Genomic DNA, 21,169 nt, shown 5'->3' on the forward strand with positions numbered 1-21,169 from the left:
AGCGCATGCGCCGCCCTACTCCCTCGCCCGCTTCCCACAAAGAAGCCTTTTTAAAAGTCCGCCTTCGCCGCCTCAAACCAACCCGCGCTGAGGCGCATGCGCAACGTCTCCCTCTCTTCCACCTTCTTTTCCCTCCGAACCGCCGCGGCTGCGTTCTTCTCGCCTTGTGATTGGGCGCGCCCCCCCAGTGTCCCGGAAGTAATCGCTGGCGCTCCGTCGGTTGCCCCGGAAGTCGACCGAAGAAGACGCTCCAGTCGGCGGGGGAGGGGGGGAGCGCTTCCCCCCTCACAGCCGGTGGCGACCGACGGTGGCCCTCGCGGGGAGCTAAGATGGCGGGCCCCGCGGGCACGGGCTGAGGCGGAGGGCGGCGGCCGCCGTCGGCCGCTCTCGCCCCGCTCGCCGCCCTCTTCCTGTCCGTCCGTCCTCCGTCCCCCGCTGGAAGCTGGCGGAGCTGGGCCGGGCCGGGGGCGCGGCGGGCCCCGCCGGCGGGATGATGCGCTCGCAGTGCCTGCTGGGCCTCCGGGCCTTCCTCGCCTTCGCCGCCAAGCTCTGGGGCTTCCTGCTCTATCTCCTGCGCCGGCAGGCCCGCACCGTGAGTACCGGAGCCGCCCGCCCGCCCGCCCGCGCGCGGATGAGGGAGAGGGAGAGGGAGAAGGTCGGCCGGGTCCTGTGCTGGGAGGGAGGAAGGGAGGCAGGCAGGCAGGCAGGCGAGCCCTCGTGGGCCGGCGGCGCCTCTCGCGCCCCTTCGAGCAGAGTGCCTCTGAGCATGGGCAGAGGGCCCTTTCTCCTCACGAGCAGCAGCAGCAACAACCACCCTCTGCTGGGAATCAAACCGAGGGGAGAGAGGAGGCTTCGGGAGGGTTCTCAGTGGGGGGTGTGTGTGTCTGTCTGACTTCACTTTACGGGACCTGGACTGAGGGGTGTCCCTTCTTCTCATCCTCCCCCCCCCTTTTTTGGGGGGTTCCCCCGGTGTCTCTCTTTACACCGTCTCTGGGCTAGCCAGGAAGGAGGAAGCCCGGGGCCAGCTGTTTTCAGGCCTGAGCCGTGGTTTTGGTAGGGTCCCTTCCAGCTCCGCAGTTCAAAGGTTATTATTGTTGTTATTAAAGGGCTGTGTGTGAACGAGAGAGAATAAGTTTGGAAGGGACACAGACAGAGGGACCTGCTTCTATATCCCCCTTCCCCACTACCTACCCCCCAAAACCCCCCTCGCTCTCTGGGTGTAAGGAATGTCCCTGGAAGGGTCAGACGAGTTGTGTGAGTTTCCCATGAAAGAAGAGGCGTAAGTGATTCCTGGAAGTGAAGGGAAGGCCAGGGGTAAACATGTCTTCAAAAGGAGAACGGAGTAGGCAACCCAAAGAAGAAAGCGCCCAGAGAAATCGGGTGGGTATGTATGTGGTGGCCGGGGAGACCTGGCCTCTAAGATGAAAGTGGGCTGGAAGCAGTGAAGAGGAAAACGGGGAAAGGATTTGTTCGCGGGCTTGAGAGAAACTCAGTAAAAGCAAAAGTGAAAGTCTTCTGACATGGTCTGCTTTTTAATGTATGCATTTCCGTGTGAGCACACAAACAGAGAGAGAGAGGAGCGGGGTGAAAATCAACACAAGGAATATAGGGCAGCGTGGTAAGCAAGTGCGTCTGTTGCCGTACAAGTGTATTGAGACCGCAGAGGGGTTGGAAAGGTTCATTATGATTGAAGACATGTTTAAAACTGTCCTGGGTGCCAGCAACTTGTCTCAGCAAAGCCAGTATCATCATCATCTTCCTTCCAATTCCTACTCCATCCCCTCCACATTTCCTTGAAGCCTTTGGCACAGCCCCTTGGTTTGTTATAACCATGTCCAAGAGACGGGTAGCTTGAACCGGACTTCCTCTCCGCCCAGCAGCCTCTGCTCCAACCCCACATCTCCGTGTTCAAGTCCAGGTTGTAAAGATCTTGGCCAGCTTTAAAGGACCGTAGATGCTCACGGTACTCTATAAACAAGTTATGCCACCTGTTTGCGGATGAGGCATGAGTAAGAAAGGAACATATTTTTCCTCTGCCGCTCACCCGTGTTGGATTTGTGTCACAGAGTAGTAAGTGTTGTTTGTGCTAGCACAGGGAGCTTGTTTGTGCTGGAAAGGAGCAGGAGTGTTCCAGAAGGAACTCTGCCTGTGGCATTAAAGGGAAAGATCCGGGAAATGGTGCATAATAGACTCGAGCTGCGGAGTTGAGTGATTCTTAGAAGTTGACGTAGCCGTCAGTGAGGCAAGCAGCTCTTAGGAGTGGATTTTTCCTCCAGATTGTTATGGTTTTGATCCAGGTGCAAGTGGAGTCAGGAATCCTGGCGCTGAGTTTGTGCCACCACCTCCTTTCGGCCCTTTCCTCTAGCTGGGGAAGCCCCCCAAGGGCTCGAGGTCCAGCTGAGAGAATGCTTTGGAAATGCATTTGTTTCATTATGGTCTGTGCCTTGTTTCTTTTCCATCTGTGGCGGTCAACACCTGCCTACTAACCCTGTGGGCGGAGCAGAAGTGCTGCTGAAGTATCGTAAGTGAGCCTGCTTTTAACTGGCAAGGTAATCATAGCCTCCTTTAAAATCCACACTGCAGAGAAATTGAGTTCTTGGCCTTTAGGTCGTGGCGGAAGGAGTTTCCAGTAGAGCTTTTATGCAATTCAGGAAAACCCTGCCTAAACTCAGTCCTTGAACACAGTTTGCTTGGGAGGAAGGAAGCAATCATAATATAAAGGGAACTGCCTTGAGACCACTGCTGAAGCTTGTGTGTTGAGGTTGCAATCTGTAAGTAACACTCACGTTGACCTCTTAGCGTGGCTCCATTTCTGCATTGATGCTGTGAGGTTTCCTCCTCCTTCACTTCACAACTTTGCCAGTATTTCAGCTGTTCTTTTCAGCTTACCCTGGTGAACAGTCTGCAAGGATTTCTATTTAAGTTTTTCTCCTGCCCCTTCCTCCACCAAATCTGTTTTAAAGGCTTGCTTCCCAGCCAGTTCATGACTGGGTTTTTCTGTCTTGCCCCTACCTGTGAAAGGGGATTAGAGGAAGACATAAAGAAGTAAGCTTTCAACATATGGCCACCGTCTAGCTTTTCCCTGCCTGAGGTGTCCCATGTAACTGGAGCAGTGAGATTTCAGCTGCCTGCCAGATATGGGGAAGTCTAGCCAAGGGAACAGTCTGGGATTTTTTAATCCTTGTTTTTCTGTGCTTTTCAAATACTGTATAACTTTGTAGGCGATTTCTGGGTGGAGTGGGCACCGGGAAAGGAGCCCGAGCCTTCTTTTTTTCCCCTGGAAGACTTGAGAAGGGAAGCCTGATGCCCTTTTTCCTTTCAGGGTTAGAAAACGTAGGTTGCTTTGTGTATTATTGTGTCTGTCGGAGGCCTGAGTGGAAGGGAGTGTGTGAGCGAGGAACCGAATTATGACAGCTAACGGGCTTGTGCTTCCTTTTCCGTAAGGTTTGAGAGAAAGTGGGTCTCCACTCCCCCCCCCCCCATGCCTGTATGAAAACAAGCACCGTTGTGTGATTCTTCTGTTTGGACAGGTGTCAACATGGAAGCCTTAGGTTCAATAGGCGGCTGTCTACAATCCCGTACAAATTGTCACGTGCAAGCTATCAGTCGTCGCTCTTGGTTGTGTGTGTCAGGGTGGGCAGTTTTCTTTCCTATTTACCATTATACTTACCATCCAACCATATATATGGTAAGTATAATGGTAATATACTTAGGTGTCGTGTCTGGTTAGTTCCAGCCCCACAATTCTGTGGATATCGGTCTCAGTATAGTGGTGCAGAATATCGTAGGGTAGCCTTCCCTGAGCTGATGGGCTTCCCGAAATCCCCAGCTACTTGAAGTAGCTGTTGGGGAGTGATATAGAAGTGAGATCTTTTGGTTTTGTGAGGGGGAAGGGAGAGAAAGAGAGAGATGTGTTCCATTTCTTTTCTTTGTTCCTGTTGGGCAGAGTTAAGTTTTCCCTCCTAAGACCTGTAGCTACTAGACATTTTGGGGGAAATTACGCCAGTCAGGATCTTTGAGTTTCTACGTCTTCCTGACAATGAGAGAGTGGGTGAGCCAGCATCGCAAAAGGACATCGCGTACAAGAGCCCTAATGCGGAATTGAGAGCAACCCAGAGGCCTCCTTCCTCCTCTGGTCACTGAACAGCGCTTCTTTCTCTTCCCCATGCAGGCAGGAGGTGTTAAAACAGTTCTTAGTGGGGGCCAGTATCTTATTGCTAGTCCCAACCAGAGTGGACCCATTGACTTTATGGAAGGTACATACGTGCAGGGACATTTTTCAGCAGTTGATTAAGTAGGTCTCTTCATTGTTGGGACTAACATAGAATACCGGCCACTGACGCCTGGAGACTCTCTTACAAAAAGCTGCCAAAGGCCTTGTGGCTAACAAGCTTTATTGGGCATCTGAAGTTGTGGGTGGCTGCCCATGAATGCTGATAAAACCCATAAAACTTGTTGTTCTTTAAGGGGCTTATAAGACTTCCCGTGGTGGTTTTTTTTTTTTTTTTGGCTACAGCTTTCATTCGTTGCAAAAGCTATTTTCTCACAAGAGATGTGGGATTCTGCGCTTTGTAGTCATAGCCGTCTGGAGAGGAAGTGGCACCCAAGAAGCAAACTTTCCTGGAGAAAAGTGTCACGCATGTGATCAAGTTCAGATACCCCTCAGTCGTGAGTGTATATGTACACACAGGCACACTGGTGCAGGGGACGGGGTCTCCTCTGTTTCAGTTAATGTGTGCTTTTAGGGGCAAGGGAAAATGACGCTTTTGACTCTCACCCGTCAGGCGCTGATACTCCCAAGTGGATTTATTTATTTATTTATTAAATTTATACCCCACCCCTCTAGACCATGTCTACTCGGGGCAGCTTACAACATAAAATAAATCAATATAAAATATATATAATTATAAAAAATACAATTGCTATATTAATTAAGACAATTAATTTAAGAAAGAATTGCCAAGATGGGGTAGGATAAGGAAAGAAGAAATAAAAAGACTTAGCTGACTGGAGGGAAGGCCTGCCTAAATAGCCAAGTTTTTAACTGTCTTTTAAAAACACCCAGCGAGGGTGCCAGCCAAATTTCTGTTGGAAGGGCGTTCCACAGCCGAGGATGTACTACAAGTCTCTACTGCTCTGTTTGGTGAAGGGAGAGGTGGTGCTCCTTCCTTTTGCAGGCAAGGGCACCCTGTACACCGGCGGAATCACTACCCCTTGGGTGGCCTTTCCAGGACCAAGATCTTTTCAGATAACTGTCTGATGCTTTTGCTCATGGGTGCATCCACTGGCCGGCTGCCATCTCCCCACTCCCAAATGAAAATTAAGGAGAAGTTTCTTTAGAACCTCTGGGCATCTAGAAGGAACAGCAGAGAAGGCCAGGAATATAAGGGGGAAAAGAAGAGCGAGCCAGCTCTTAAAATGGATGGAACCCCAGGAACGCTCAGCCCCGGAGAGACATGGGACCCTTGGAAGTCACTTAATAAGGTTGAAGACTGGCCTTGGCAGAGAACCTGAGAAAATGGAGGTTTTGCACCAACGCAGTTCTTTGTGAGTACAGACAAAAAAGCCAAGCAACTACAGTATACACCTCCGTCTGTGTCTTCTGCGCCCTTTAACGCACCCACTGGGAGACGTGATGCCAGCTGCCTAAAATCCTCTTGATTTTGGCCCGTTATCGGGCAGCAGTTATCAGATCTATCTATTAATTGTACTGTGGTTGCTTATGACATGACCACACACACACACAGACAGAGACCCAGACCCCGCCTCTTCAATTTCTCTCTCTCTCTCTCTCCCTTTTTGTTGGGAAAGGATAGACATCTCGGCTTAAGCAGTGTTATATGTGAAATCATGACCTCTGTCGCCGTGGTCCTCGACATCCTTTTTGTGTAGATGCAACAGTCGGGATCAAGTGCAGTGAATGTAGAAAGGTTAAAAAGCGGGGTGGGGGTGGGGGGAACATGTCTAACCAATTCCAGCGGCAGGTTTTCATGGGCGATGATGATCCATGTTGGGATTAATATGAAGACTATCCTGGTTGGCAGGGAAGACACCTTTGGGGGTCCTAATTTGTAGTCTTGCCCATTGGAACTGGTTTTGTGTTTCTGCCTGAGCACTGTTTGGAAAGTACTTAAAGGTATGTCCTTGTGGCATCACAGGACAACTGTATAGGAAGTCTCGTCCTGTGTATTGTCGCTGCCTTTTTGCGTGGCTGCATTAGCTTTGATCCCCGTTGGGTTGTGGGATGTCCTGCTCGAAACGTCTCCTTTTGTGGCAAGATCAGCGTGTGCTTTCAAACTTTCTGACCCCTACTAGACTTGATCCTGACGCCGCTCTTCCGTGGGGTGAGATGAGGCCAGTCTGCCCCATAGGGTGGATTTTGGCCTGGGATGCTCCCGTGTCCCTCGGCTCCGTCCACTCTGGCTGCCCTGTATCCTCCTCGGCCTCTAATCCTCCTCCTCGGCCAAGCCATCCAGCGGCTGGCTTTGGCACCCTCGTGCTTGGACTCAAGTCTCCTGGCCGGCTTCCCAGTCTCCAGAGGCTGGTCTGGCTAATTTTGGAAGAGCAGCTATGTTGGGCAGGAAGGTGCTGGCTGGAGGCAGGAGAGGGTTTTTTTTTTTTTTTTTTGCAGAAGCCTGTTGGGGCACTGGAGGGGCAGCTGCTGGGCGCGCGTGAGCGAATGAGCAAGATCCTTGGGTCCATGCCCATCCTGTTGCCCTTGGTAAGGAGGAGCACAGCCTTTTGTGGAAAAGTAGCAGGTGAAAGGCAAAAATAGACCTGGAGGGGAGGGTAAGGGAAGGAGCTGCCGTCCACTCAGTCCTCCCCTTGGCTCGGATTGAGTGCTCCTACCCACTCCGGCTGGCAGCTGACCTGCCTGGCCTCTGCCTTCGTCAGCTGGAGAGGGTTTGGCCTGTTCAGGAGCCCAGTCTGGCAGGTGTTCTGCCCGCTAAATTACGGTTCTGCCTCTCTTGCTCTCCTCTCCTCCTCATCCCTGCCTCCAGAAGGCTTTTTTTTAAAAGCAGAGGTTCCTCTGGAGCTGCTCTTGGAGAAAGCGGCTTTGGTAGAATACAGTGCCCATAATCCCCCAAACAGCAAAGCTGCTGACCCTGGAGTTGTAATCCAGAAATATTCTATTCCCCAAGCCCTGCTCCAGAGGCATTGCAGGGAAATCTTTGACGGGACCCGTTCGGTCTCATTATAAAATGCCTACCCAAGATATTAAACTTATTCAGGAGTTAGTGCATTACTTGTGGGGGAGCGGGAGCACCAAAGTACATACCATATCTTTCAGTGTATAAGACTATATGTACTTTTGTCTAAAATCTTTAGAAAAAAAATTGAGGGTCATCTTATACATGTCAGTAAGCTGAGGAGAGAACAAAAACAAGTGGAGGGGAAAGCAGGGATCAAAGCAATCCTGCAGGTATTTGATCCCCTTTCCTCTACACTTGCTAAGCCCCTCTTAGATTTCTTACTTTTGGTTTAGAAAAGTGGGGGCGTCTTATACACGGAAAAATATGGTACTTCACTTTGAATCCTTTTTCCATGTCTCCCTTGGCATGACATCAGCCACTGTGATTCTTCTTGCGTGTTTCTGGTGGCTTAGAAGGCTGTCTGGTAGCTACTGTTCCACCCACTTCTCTTTGTGTATGCAGATCAGGTAGGATGAATTAAGCATTTTTAGGAAAAGGACAGCTCGCTGTACACAATCGGGAGAGTTGTCTGTCACCTGCTCCGGAATGGGAGAGCCCATAGCTGAGAGGTAGAGCATCAGGGGTGCTCTCAGAAGGCTCCACATATCGAACCCTGCCCGCATTTCTAGGTAGAAGTGGGAAGGAAGGGCTTTTCTTTCAAGCCCTGGAATCCTCGATCCCAGTCAGCAAAAAAGTGCTGAGCACCCGGCGTATAGGACAGCCCGCTTCCCCTTCTCAGTGGGATCTGGGGTTCTGCCATGAAGTGCAGGTGGATGGCCCTGGAATAATTGTGTCCCCCAGAGGCCATAGGTAGTGTGCATAGCCCCTCACAGCCCTCGGTGGTGATTCTTGGTGTAAGCAAGCAGTAGATGGACAGCAGAATTTGGAAGTTTAATTATTTGGGCTACGATTCCCCGAATCTCCTGTGGCCACATTGATTGGAGATTCGTAGTTAAGAAGAAGCCACATCTTCTCAAGCTCTGGTGAGAAATGCAGATTTTATCTATCTATCTGTCTATCTATATGTTTACACACTGACAGAGCCCATCTGGCAGGCAAGGTCACTCTGGGAAGCTAGAAATTTGGGACTTGTTCCGAAGCAAACTTTTGCTTATTTGCTTTAGCTCGAGGTGCGCAGCTTCAGGTGTGTCGCCTCCACAGCATTGGTGAAAATGCAAGCCCCCGAAGAAAGTTTGCCAGTTGCATTGGAGGGCAGGGTTCATTATGACTCTCTCAATCCCGCCTTTCCCCCTTTTCTGCTGTCAAAGTAAGGCTCTGCTTTGCCCGTAAGAACCAAGCCTGCACAGAAGGAAACTCCGCGTTCTGTCCAGCCAGTTCTTCGGAGGCTGCGCAGAGGGACACTACTTCTTCCTGCGAGACATCCCTCGGAGTATAAATGAGCCAGTGCCTGACTTTGGCCAGGCCTGGGTTCATTTGCTCCTGGTGGTATGTGGAAAGCATTGAAATACCTGCTCTCAGCTTGGTGGCCCAAATTCCAAGCTTGGACGGAGCCTGTCCATCAGTCGTAACACTGTTCTTCTCTTCTGTTTTCAAAGCGGTGCTCCTGGGACTCCTCAAGATGGAGAGGCCTGCGATGTAGTGGTCCACCCCTGTGTGTTTGCATGAACTTTGCTTCCCCCCCCCCGGCATAATAGGAAAGGACGGGCTTGTGAGTTGCAGGAAGTCATAATGGGTCTCCTTCCCTTTCTTGCGGCTCAATTTGCTAACTTTACTTCTTGGCCTTTATAGGAAGAGCAACTTTCTATCAGAAGGCAATTTAAAAAAACTGCTGGCAATGAAAACTTGGTAGGACTCGGAGCTGGAGATGTTACTATTTGGACTACAAATCCCAGTATCCATCAGCAGGGCTGTGCTACCAGGGGAATTCTGGGAGCTGTACTCCAAACAAAAAAACCAACTCCACCTCCTCTTACACTTTCCAAACTCTACTTCGTCTGTCGGCTCTGTCCCATAGAAGTTTCTCAGAATAGACATTCAGTCTTCAGTATTGAAGTCTGGATTGTCTCCCCAGCTACTGAGTTTGCTGCTGCTGCTGCGGTTGCTGCTTTGGGATCTGGCGCAGTGTTTGTACAGCTGCTGTCTGGCCTACCAAGGTGATCTGGAGGGAGGTGTGCTCAGGGAGCCCACAGTGGATCTCTTCCTGTGAACATGATGGCTTTGTCTTCTGTCTGTGTCTTTTATGGCAGGTGATCCAGTATCAGACGGTGCGCTATGATATTCTTCCTCTATCCAAAGTTTCGCGGGAGCGGCTTAGTAAGTAGGAATCTAATCAGAACAAGTTAGCTTTTGTTCTCTTAACCCAATGGTTCCCGAGCTTTTTTGAGTCTCAACCCCCTATTATAATAGCCAGTGACCTGGAGGTGCCCACTGCCACCACCACATTTGCATAAAAAGGCATTTTTAATGGGGTGAAGTCATCTTCAGGTCAAGGAAGAAATTATTTCACAAGAGCTACAACACCCATAGGGATGTGGTGGCATTGCGGGTTACACCGCAGAAGCCTCTGTGCTGCAAGATCAGAAGACCAGCCGTCGTAAGATCGAGTCCACGTGACAGAGTGAGCTCCCCTCGCTTGTCCCTGCTCCTGCCGACTTAGCAGTTTGAAAGCATGTGTAAAAATGCGAGTAGATAAATAGGGACCGCCACGGTGGGAAGGTCACGGCTTTCTGTATCTAGTCGCGCTGGCCACGTGACCATGGAAACGGTCTACGGACAAACGCTGGCTCTACGGCTTGGAGATGGGGATGAGCACCGTGCCCGAGAATTGGATACGACTAGACTAAATGCCAAGGGGAATCTTTACGTTTACCTTTCAACACCCATACAGTGACCTGCGCACCCCTCAAAAACACGTTGTGGCCCCTTTGGGGGAGTCATGACCCCCAGGTTGAGAAACAGTTGTCTTAAACATACCCAGGGTTGTACAAAAAACATTAAAACAAGAACTTGGGAAAGTCCTTCTTTCATGACTGCTCCCAGAATCCCCCTGTCCAGCATGGCCACTGACCGTGTTATGGGGGCAGGAGGGAGCGGTTTCGGGAAGCCATCGGCCAAAGGGAAAACTTTTCCTGAGTGTTGAGGTCACTGAGATGTCTAGGCTGAAGCGGACCATTCTCGTGCTCGTCCTCGTCAATTCTTAATCGCTTCTCTTCCTTCTCCTCCCCCAGATCAGGTGAAGAGGAAAATTCTCGTCCTGGACCTGGACGAGACGTTGATTCACTCCCACCATGATGGGGTCCTGCGTCCTACAGTTAGGCCTGGCACCCCCCCTGATTTCATCCTTAAGGTGAGATTTTTTTCAGGGCACAAAGGCGCATCCATTGCCGCGGGCTACAGTCAGAGGGGTGGACGAGGGAGCTACAGACTTGAGGGGGGGCACAGGGAGGGCCTCAGGGTTGGGGAGGGCCTCCACACCACAGTTCTTGAGCTACTCACTCAGCTTGTGGTGTAGGCGCACTCTACGTGTGCTCTGAGGTGTCGAACCTCCCGTCATTCAGACGGAGTTGAGCGCCAGCACTGACGAGCTGCATGGTGACCACAGCTGTTTTCAGCTCTGGTTGGCATTCTGTTTTCCTGAGGAGCTAGGAACTTGGTGGACGTTCTGTAGTGGTGTATACCGGGGGTCCAGGCTTCACGTCCCACAGAAGTCCCCCAAGTGTTCTGGGTCTGCCATAAGTTGTCAGCATGAGCTCCCTTACCAAGATGCCTGAGAACCAACCAATATGAAGGAGAGCCATGTGTACTGCCTGGAGCTCAGTCAAGGAAAAGTGGGATAACTACAGTGGTTCCTCACATTACGACATTAATTCGTTCCAGCGAAATTGCTGTAGAATGAAAACGTTGTAATGCGAAAATAAAAAACCCACTGAAACGCATTAAAACCCATTTAATGCGTTCCAATGGGCTAAAAACTCACCGTCCAGCAAAGATCCTCCATAGGGCAGCCATTTTCGGTGGCTGTCTTACGAGGAATCCGTCCCAGAAAATAGCGGGGAGCCATTTTATTTACCCGGTGGCCATGTTGAAACCGCCAATCAGCTGTAGGAAAATCGTCGTATTGCAAAGAATTGATTCCGGAAGCAGGGAACCGATCATCGCAAAGCGAAAAAAGCCTATTTAGACCATTGTTTTGCGATCGCAAAAACGTCGTCATAATGCGGTTTCGTTGTAATGTGGGGCAGTCGTAAAGCGGGGCACGACTGTATGTTGTGAGTAATATGGTAGCGTTTGTCAGTTCTTGCCTGAACTCGACATCTTTTGGACTTCACCTCTTAGAATCCGTGGTGTTCGGCCCTGCAGTCCAAAGCTTCTGGGAACTGGCAATCCAAAACAGCTGGACTGGGCTAGCAAAAGCACAAGTTGAGAACTACCAGCCCCAGCTCCTCTCCCTGTTCACGAGCAGAACTGAATCCGAGTGCTAGATTCTTAAGTGAAGTGTGCAGGTGGATTAAAAGGGTGAGGAGTCCTTGTGCGTGGTCACCCCGAAACCTGCTGTCTTATAGATGTCGCACACAGTTCCCGTCTCTCCCAGTCGTTGCAGTCCGTGGTGCTGGGCAGAGATGGGCACGGACTGCCGCTTTGGCAGTTCGTCCCAGTTCGTTTAGCAGCCAGACAAGTGTCCGGCGCCTCCCAGCCCTTGGCTGCACTGGTGGGTGTTCTGCTCAGAGGGAGTGCAGGGAAGTCGGGGCCCTGCCCCTTGAATGGGTTCCCCCCTGGAGGAGTAGGGGCTGGGAAGCGCTGAAACACCGGTTTGGCTGCTAAACGAACCGCCACGAACTGTGAAATGGGCGGTTCGTGCCCATCTGTAGTGGTGGGTGATGAGAGAGAGAGAGACGGTCCTACAGACTCTGGATGGCAGCAGCTTCCTTGTAAAAGGACATGCCCTGCCTGGCAGGGCTGTCTCTGGACGTCCTCCTGACATCTGTTCAGACAACCAAGAGGGGAAGCTGTGCTGGTCTAGGGTACTTCCTCTGCCTTGATTAAAACCCCTCTTCCCTCCCTCTCTCTTTTTCTCTCTAGGTCGTCATTGACAAACATCCAGTCCGTTTTTTTGTACATAAGAGACCGCACGTGGATTTTTTTCTAGAAGTGGTAAGAGGCAAGCAGCCGGGTTGACGATACCCCGATTCCTCCGTTCAAATCTTCTGAGTGGGTAGTCGGCCTCGCCAGCCCGGGGGGTGGGGGAGGAGGGCTTTGAGAGTTTCTTGGGCCCCTCCACTGACTCCTCGCCTCCTTGTGACTCACCAGGCCGTGCTGAGAATGGCCTTCCCCGTGGCTCAGAAAGTGAAGGGCCAGCGTGGGATGGCGGATGAGACCATGAGGGCGGGTGGGCGGGTGGGCAGAGGAACTGAGGATGAAGTGTGAGGCATGAGATGGGTCGGGAGGGGGGAGGTAGAGTTTCTGCCTTCTCCAGAATCATTCTGAGTTTGATGCAAAGAGACCAGAATTGATTTTTCTGGATTGCTCTGTGTCTTTAGGCCTCTGACTGGGGAGCCAGAGGTTGGGAGTTTGATTCCCCCACATGTGCCTCCTTGAGAGGGGGCTGGACTTGATGATCCTGAGGGGTACCTTCCACAGCTCCGCCGTTCAAAGGCGGTTGTTGTTATTGGATTCTTCACAGAGGCTGTGGTCTCTCTTTCAGCCTGTATTGCCAAAAACACGCAGAAACAAAGCCCAAAGATAAAAAGACAATAACGACTTAAAGAACAACAGATTTATTTCAGGCTTGAGTATTTTTCTTGGCTTACTGTCCACTTCTTTAAATATGTGGAGGAAGCACCCGATGATATAAATCTGTGAGTCTTAAAAGTGCCACAACACTTTTGGGTTGGGTGGAGTGTGATTGGGGCTTTTTGTCCTAAATGCTGGCCTCTTAGGAGAGGATGGGTGGATCTAATCCAGTATACGCAATGCTTCCCTTGCCTGCTGCAAGGCTGGCCGGCAGAGCTGAGCCCCTGGTCCAACTTGCTCAGCTGGCTTCACTTCACTTCCTGGATTACTGTCCATTCTGCTCAGCATTAAACTTTGGTAGACTTGTCCTGTTTTATTAAAGCAAAGCATGCTGCTTCTCTACCACTCCATAGTGCTTAAAGCTCTTGCTGGGCAGTTGACAGTTTCATTATGCAGGCTACATGTTGCCCCCTGGGTATGAGCTGGGTACTCGTATTAACAGCCTCAGAAGGATGGAAGGCTGAGTGAACCTTGAGGCCGGCTACCTGGGCTTGAAGCCAGGTGGTGAGCAGAGTTTTGGCTGCAGTACTGCAGTTGAACTACTGTGCCATGAGGTCCTCTCTTTTCTTTCCCCACTCCTTCCATCCAGCTGCCCTTGGACTTCACTCTCCCAAAGCCTGAGAATGAAAAGAGGCTACTGCGTCTTGCAGTATTCATAGCCATTTTTGCCTGAATTTCTCAAGCCTCAGCTTGAGCAAAGAGTAACTTCCTTTCTCCAACTCCTTAGAGCAGATGATTGGGTGGTCAGGCAGGCTCCCAAACTGGTAGTTTTGGGACACGCAGGAGATTCCTCAATTTAACAGGAGGATATTTGGGAAATAAATGAATTTAGCAAAGCCCAGCATACGCTGCTTGGGACTGAACTCTTCCAACTTCTATCTTCACTTACCATATTTTCAGTCTGGGTTGGGTACTTTTGCATCACGACCCTGAAAACTTCTCTCATAGAATCATGGACTTTGATGGGTTCCTCTGAGGCCGTTCAGTCCAACCCCCAGCTCAAGGCAGGAATCCAAACCAAAGCAGATCGGACAGAGGGCGGTCCCATTTTCTCTTGAAAGCCTCCAGCATTGGAGCCCTCACCACCTCCCCTTGAGGTCATGGGTCCCGTCGTCATACTGCTCTAACAGTTAAGGAGTTTTCCCTGATAATTCAGCCGAAATCTGGCTTCCTATAGCTTGAGCCCATTATGACTTGTCCTGTACTCTGGGAGGATTGAGAACAGATCCTGCCCCTCTTCTGTGGGACTACTGCCCTACAGTGCGGTCCTGTCTCTCCTGAGTGTTCTTTTCTCCAGGCTTAAAACCTGTCCAGTTCTTTTTCATCTTTCCTCCTCCTAGGGCTTGGTTTCCAGCCTCCTGGTCCTCCTTGTAGCCCTCCTCCGAACTTGCTCCAGTTTGTTGTCCTCAACATATGGAGTAGTTTCGGTAGGATGGCAAGGGCCGGGGAGCAGTGGCCGGGGGGGGGGGAGAATTCTTTCACTTTCAGGAAGCCCTCCCACCTTGTAGACCGGCTGGCGTCCTGGAGAGAGAGGAAGCTCCCCCTCACACACCTGCGGAGAGATTCTGCCACTCTCGTTCCTAGAGGCAGCCTCACCTAACAGTCGTGCAGCCAACCTGGTGCTTTGTAGGTTTTCCGGTTCTCTGAAGGGGCAGGAGTGAAAACCTCAGGGCCCCATTCCTAAGAGTCTGTTAGAATTAAGAAGTTTTTCCTCCTGCTGCTTTACTGTAATCCTTTACGGTCATGAAAAAATGTGATTTAAATCCTCAGAGGAAAGAGTGTTTAGGCTACAAAGTTGGGTGTGTTGACTGGAAGCCTTTTGGGGGAGAGGTCTTCGAAAGGAAGGGAGCTGCTCACAGGCGGGGGGGCATCACTCCTCTCTCTTCCTCTTCTTAGGTGCAAAGAGGAGAAACCTCTTCTCTTCCCCCCCCCTTTTTTTTCTGCTGTGGATGATGCCTTTGCAAGCTGGGGTTTTCTGCACAGAGTCTGCCAATAGCTGCTGCCTTTCTTTGGCAGACTTTTAGAACTTAAAAGCTTTGGAAGGCTTGTGTTTGCCCTTTGGTTTTTAATCCACCAGGCAGTCCTGCACTACGGCTTCACAAACAGAAGCGACACTCGTCTTATGTAGTTTTCCAAGAGTTAACCATGTTAGTCTGAGCTTAGCCTATCAGGCAAGAACACACAAAAAGGGGGGGGGGAACCAAGCCAAAAACGTGGCATCTTCAAGACTAGCTGCTATGTCTGAGGATGTGGACTTACTGTACTTGTTTTATGTTGTTTATGTATTTATTTCTCCATGAAAGCTCACAGTATCATAGAGCAGTTAGTCTTGAAAGATTTACAAAGTTTTTGTCTTTTTTTAGAATAGTCTTGTGCAGAAGTCACTACAGCAGCTTCAGTGAATAAAACTATGGCCGTCTCAAGGGGATGGAGCACTTTCTTGGCAGGCTACCCTACAGTTTCGAGAGAGCCTATCTTGGAGAGATGGAGAGCGTTGCTTTTATGTGCATTCCTGCTCCAGAGGCAGTGACCTTATTTCTCTGTGGTCCCTTTCTTTCCCTGATACCTGCAGGTGAGCCAGTGGTATGAGCTCGTGGTTTTTACAGCCAGCATGGAAATCTATGGTTCCGCGGTGGCTGACAAGCTGGACAATAATAGGAGCATCTTAAAGAGGCGATACTACAGACAGGTGAGCGGTCGGTCGTCCCACTGCCTTTCTGCCAGTGAGCTCTCCAAGGGAAAGGGAGAGAAGAAAACACCCGGCTGCCTGATAGGTCCCTGTGTGGGTGGAGTGCAGGCCCACAGGGCCCTTGACCAGCTGGTTTCCTTGGTGGCCTCTGGCCTTCTTTGGCTGCTCAGCTCCCCCTTTGCTTCGCATAAAACCAAATGGCACCAGAGGCAATTTTCCCTGTCCTAGCAGGGCCAGAGATGTGCAACCCGCCAGGGTCAGTGTGGAAGCCATGTTTTTAAACGGGCACATAACTCAAGAGGGAAGGAGCCAGCATAACGGATTCCACAGCGTCAGTGCCACCACAAAGGGGGCCTTACCTCTTGTAAAAGGCTTGCAGGCCTCCTCAGGGTGGCAACGCGGAAGAGACTAGCCTGGGAGGATCTGGGGAGAGAGGCTCCCACAGGTAAAGTCCCAAACCAGGAAGGGCTTTATAGAAGTGAGGACACCCCACACAAACGTTTCATAAATATTTTACTCTGTAATGTGACAACACTGAAGAAATGACACTTGGCTACAAAGCGTGGAGTCTAGCTTGTAAAAACAGTGTCAATGTGCTGTCCCCTCAAAATAACACAACACACAGCCATTAATGTCTAAACCGCTGGCAACAAAAGTGAGTACACTCCTAAGTAACAATATCCAAATGGGGCTGAAGTAGCCGTTTTCTCTCCCTGGTGTCATGAGACCCACTAGTGTCACAAGTCTCAGGTGTGAAGGGGGAGCAGCGGTTCTCGCTCTCACTCTCTCTCTCTCTCAAATGGGTCACTGGAAGTTCCACGTGGCACCTCGTGGTCACGAACTATCTGAGGATCTGAAAAAATGAATGGTTGCTCTACATCAAGACAGCCCAGGCTATATAACAAGATTGCCAAAACCCTGAAACGGAGCTGCAGTACGGTGGCCAAGATCATCCAGCGGTTTAACAGGACGGGTTCCACTCAGAACAGGCGTTGCCAGGGTTGACCCAAGAAGTTGAGTGCCCGTGCTCAGCATCCTATCCAGAGGTTGGCTTTGGGAAATAGATGGATGAGTGCTGCCAGCATTGCTGCAGAGGTTGGAGGGGTGGGGGTTCAGCCCTCTGTCAGTGCTCAGACCCTATGCACCGCATATGGCATCAAATTGGTCTCCAGGGCTGTCATCCCAGAAGGAAGCCTCTTCTAAGGATGATGCACAAGAAAGCCCACCTATGGTTTGCTGCAGACAAGGGGACTAAGGACATGGATTTCTGGAACTATGTCCTATGGTCCGGTAAGACCAAGATCAACTTATTTGGTTCAGATGATGTCAAGCGTGTGTGGCGGCAACCAGGCAAGGAGTCCAAAGACAAGTATGTTGTTCCTACAGTCATGGTCTGAGGCTGCATGAGTGCTGCTGGCACTGGGGAGCTACAGTTCATTGAGGGAACCCTGAATGCCAACATGGACTGTGACCTATGGAGGCAGAGCATGATCCCCTCCCTTTGGAGACTGGGCCGCAGGGCAGGATTCCAACATGATAACGACCCCAAACACACCTCCAAAATGATCCCTGCTTTGCTAAAGAAGGTAAAGGGGGTTGGACTGCCCAAGCATATCTCCAGACCTAAGCCCTATTGAGCATCTGTGGGGCATCCTGAAAAGAAAGGAGGTGCACAAGGCGTCTAACATCCACCAGCTCTGTGCTGTCGTCCTGGAGGAGTGGACGAGGACTCCAGTGGCAACCTGTGAAGCTCTGGCGAACTCTGTGCGCAAGAGGGTGAAGGCAGTGCTGGAAAATGATGGTGGCCACACAAGATACGGACACCTTGTGCCCAATTTGGACCTTGTCCCGTAGGGGTGGACTCACTTTTGCTGCCAGCGGTTTAGACATCAATGGCTGTGTGTTGCATTATTTTGAGGGGACAACACATTGACAGCTGTAGACTCCTGGCTTTACCTTGTAGCCAAGTGTCATTTCTTCAGGCTTGTCACATGAAAAGATAGACTAAAATATTGATGAAATGTGAGGGGGGGTGTCCTCAATTCTGTGATATACTGTATATCAGCATCTAAACCTTCTCCCCCCCCCCCAGCACTGCACATTGGAATTGGGCAGTTATATCAAGGATCTTTCGGTCGTACACAATGACTTGTCCAGCATAGTCATCCTCGACAATTCGCCAGGAGCTTACAGGAGCCATCCAGGTAGGACGTGCAAACCCTCTCTCCCCTACCCCTTCTGAACACGGGAGGCCCCCCCCGGATCTGTGGGGTGGGTTCGAGGGCCCGCCTTCCCATTGTACAGTGGATGCTTCCTGAGACCTGGGACTCCTTGATGGAGGTTGCAGCTCATGGGCATCCAAGCCGCCTATAGTGGTCGTTTGACTAGATAGGCGGGGTATAAATGCAATAAATAAACTTGGAAAAGTAACCCATTTCCATTGTGGTCCCCCAGGCAGCGTAGCTGCTGGGGGATGCCGAGAGGTGGGATTTGAACACACCACTTCCATTTTTGCGCTGCAACCGGATGTAAAAATGGGTAGGCAGAGGAAACCTCTTCCCTGACCCCCCCAAAGTCCATGGCCCATAAAATCTGGAAGCTTTTTGCCTTCAGCTTATAGTGACAGTTGAGCGTGTGAATGAAAATCCAACAGAAATTAAAAACACGTCGTCTTGTGACCCAGAATTGGATTTATTGGGCCATCAGAAGACCCGCTTCAGAGCTTTTCCTCACCGTGTGGCTCTTACACACACCTTAGGAGGGGCCAGGAGAGAAGCTGAGCACCTGATGTGACCGTGGTGTCCCTCCTTCTCTCTCTCAATCTCTCTCTCTCTCTCTCTGTGCTTGGCAGATAATGCAATACCCATCAAGTCGTGGTTTAGTGACCCCAGCGACACGGCGCTCCTCAACCTGCTCCCTATGCTCGATGCCTTGCGGTAAAGCCACGGGATTTCCAAATTGCTCCCCAGAAGTGGAGGGTGGCGGAGGGTGGTGGTGAACGTTTAGAGGAGCGTGGCTTCCTCGTTGGGGCTAGGGTGGGAGCCGGGAGAGAATCTGGAAACATGCCTTTGTATGTATGTGCCCATCTTTCCTGAGCGGCGAGAGCCCAGTTCTGCGCCATGCTGAGCAGAGCAGATGGGGATGAACCGGGGTGTTGATGACAGGGAGGGAGGGAGGGAGGCCTCCTGAGTGGCTCTCACTGGCTTTCTTCTCCCCCCCAGGTTCACAGCTGACGTGCGGTCGGTGCTAAGCCGGAACCTCCACCAACATCGCCTTTGGTGACGGCGGCTCCTCCTTTCTTCCGGGTTTGGCCCGCACCTCTGCCTTATCCCGCCATCGTGCCCCCCCTCCTCGGCTGCCCTTGCCGCTTGGGACTCTGGCAACTCTGTCTGGACTCTGGGACGGGACGAGCTGGGAAGCGATCCAGCCTCTCCCCTCGGGCGTCAGCTCATGGGGGGGCGTGTCTCACCCTGCGACGGGGCCAGCTGCGCTCGGATCCTCATCCACCGGCGCCATGGACACTGGCAGGGAACGAGCAGGGTTGCCAGCGGGAGGTGCGACATCGCCCGCTTGTGGGGGGCAGATGTACAAGAAAGGGGGTGAAGCAAGCCAAGCCGCACAGAGGAGTGCGACGGACACTTTTGAGACGAGGCCGTGTTTCTCATTGGAAAGACCGAGCTCCCCCTGTACAAATAGTTTTATTCACCTTTTATTTTTCCCCCTTTTTCGTTTCCTCTGCACCCCACCCTTACTCTGCATAAGGAGGATGGAGAGAGAGGCCTTTTCCTCAGATAAGGTCCTCTTAAGAACGAGCGGGAGGCCCTGCCTCCATTTCTGGATCGTCCGCCTCCTGGTTTGTTGGCAGGAGTAGCCGTGCCGTCTTCCTTTTGGATTGGATTTTGTGTTGAGGGGAGACTCCTTCCCGTCTGTGCCCTTGTTTCGTTTTTCCCTTTGACTTTTGGGATGGGGAGGGCTGGAATGATGAGATATTATAGCCTTGAACTGAGGTGGAAAAAAACAAACAAATGACACCTAACCTTTGCTGCTCAGGAGTTCTTATTGCGGATGAGAGAGGGAGGAGAGGAGACGCATTTTTATGTGGCTGGCTGCATCTCCAAGAATTGAAACTTTTTAAAAAAATTCTTGCCACCTTCATTCCACATTCAGGCAGATGTCCCGTCTTCCATACTCAAAACGCTAGAGAGGTCATAGATACAGCAGAGTGCAGTGCTACCTATAGGTGGGTTGAGGACACCTTATATGTGACAGGGGAGGGCATGGAAACATGGTGGGAGACAGATCCCTCCCTGTCCTTCTCAGAACAGCTGTGGCTTCTGCCTGCTTGTACATTTATTCAAGGAAGTTGAAAGACGCGGTCTTTGTTTACCCAGCCAACTTATAAGAGTTGGGGTCGACCCCTTCTGGCGAAAAGCACAGTGGTTGTGAACAGAGGGGAGAAAGCAGGCCCTTTTGTGCTCTAGAGACCTGCCTGCCTAGGGAAGGATTTCAGTCCAGGGCCCGGCCCAAAGAGAGAGTTCCCCTAGTGCAAATCGATGACCTCCCTGGGCTTCTGAGAAGCCAGCCTGTGGCGCAATGGGCTCCAGAAGACCCCCTACTGCCGTCCCACGGGGGGGGGGGGCGTGGAGAGAAGAGGGAGCGGCTCCGTGGCCACCCTCTGCTTGAAAGCCATCGCAGCCACTGGGGTGCAAGGGATGAGGAACGGTCTTGCAAGACCCTCGGTGGCAGGAGCGTGGGGAAGGATGGGTGCTGGCGTGGGGCTTTTAGGCGAAGGGCTCACTGGTGCAAACTGGTGGGAGGTGCGCTTTTCCTCTGCACGACCTGGGTACCCGTGCCACCCTAAACAGAGCCTGGCAGGTCGCCCTCGTATTTTGCAGCCCTCGCCCCCCCCCCCCGCTTTCTTCTGACAAGCGGCTGTAGGTGTTCAAGAGGAGGTGGCATCTTTTGGGCGCGCGGAGGGGGGGGTTCATCCCCTCATCTTCTCCCGCCTGTCAGTTTGCCCCACAGGCGTCTCCAGGGTTTCTCCCTCTGCAAGAGCAGCCGATGACGACGGTGGCTTGCCCAGGTATGATCTGCCCAGGAGGTTTCACCACTGGGCCCTAACGGTATTCCCTTTTTTATTTTTTACCCCAGCCTCCTAATAGCCTTTGGCCTCCTCCTCTTCTTGTGGTACATAAAAGCAGCAGGATGAAGGCGGGCGAGCCTGGTTGGGGCTGTTAATCAAGACATTTTAATTAATTTTATTTGCACTTTCCGGTCTGGCCAAGGTGCGGACGCTTGCAATGCTCTTTGGCTTTTCCCACTGAGAGGGATTTTACACCCCTTACAACTCCCATGGTTCCCAGCCAAGGGGCTGGGGATGGTGGGAGTTGTAGTCCACGGGGTGGGGTGGGGTTTGGGAGGGAGTGAACGGAGCCTCCTTCCCTCCCTCTGTCACGTGGCCAACCCCTCCCTCCGGCCGGGACTTATTCTTCTCGGGCGGAGCACGTGACCATCCCCCTCCCGCCGCTGACGTCAG

The 21,169-nt window shown here is 51.6% G+C and overlaps 1 protein-coding gene across 1 annotated transcript; it reads left to right on the forward strand.

Moving 5' to 3' along the window:
- Nucleotides 1-54: 54 nt before the first annotated feature.
- On the forward strand, nt 55-19,669 carry CTDNEP1 (CTD nuclear envelope phosphatase 1). The gene is made up of 8 exons (XM_072977200.2): nt 55-592; nt 9,401-9,467; nt 10,382-10,500; nt 12,234-12,305; nt 15,517-15,633; nt 17,726-17,837; nt 18,485-18,569; nt 18,855-19,669. The coding sequence occupies exons 1-8, from the start codon at nt 491-493 to the stop codon at nt 18,913-18,915; spliced, it is 735 nt and encodes a 244-aa protein (XP_072833301.1). The 5' UTR covers nt 55-490; the 3' UTR covers nt 18,916-19,669.
- Nucleotides 19,670-21,169: the final 1,500 nt, after the last annotated feature.

Source organism: Pogona vitticeps, chromosome 6 (genome assembly GCF_051106095.1).
Source record: "Pogona vitticeps strain Pit_001003342236 chromosome 6, PviZW2.1, whole genome shotgun sequence".
Classification (NCBI taxonomy): domain Eukaryota; kingdom Metazoa; phylum Chordata; class Lepidosauria; order Squamata; family Agamidae; genus Pogona; species Pogona vitticeps.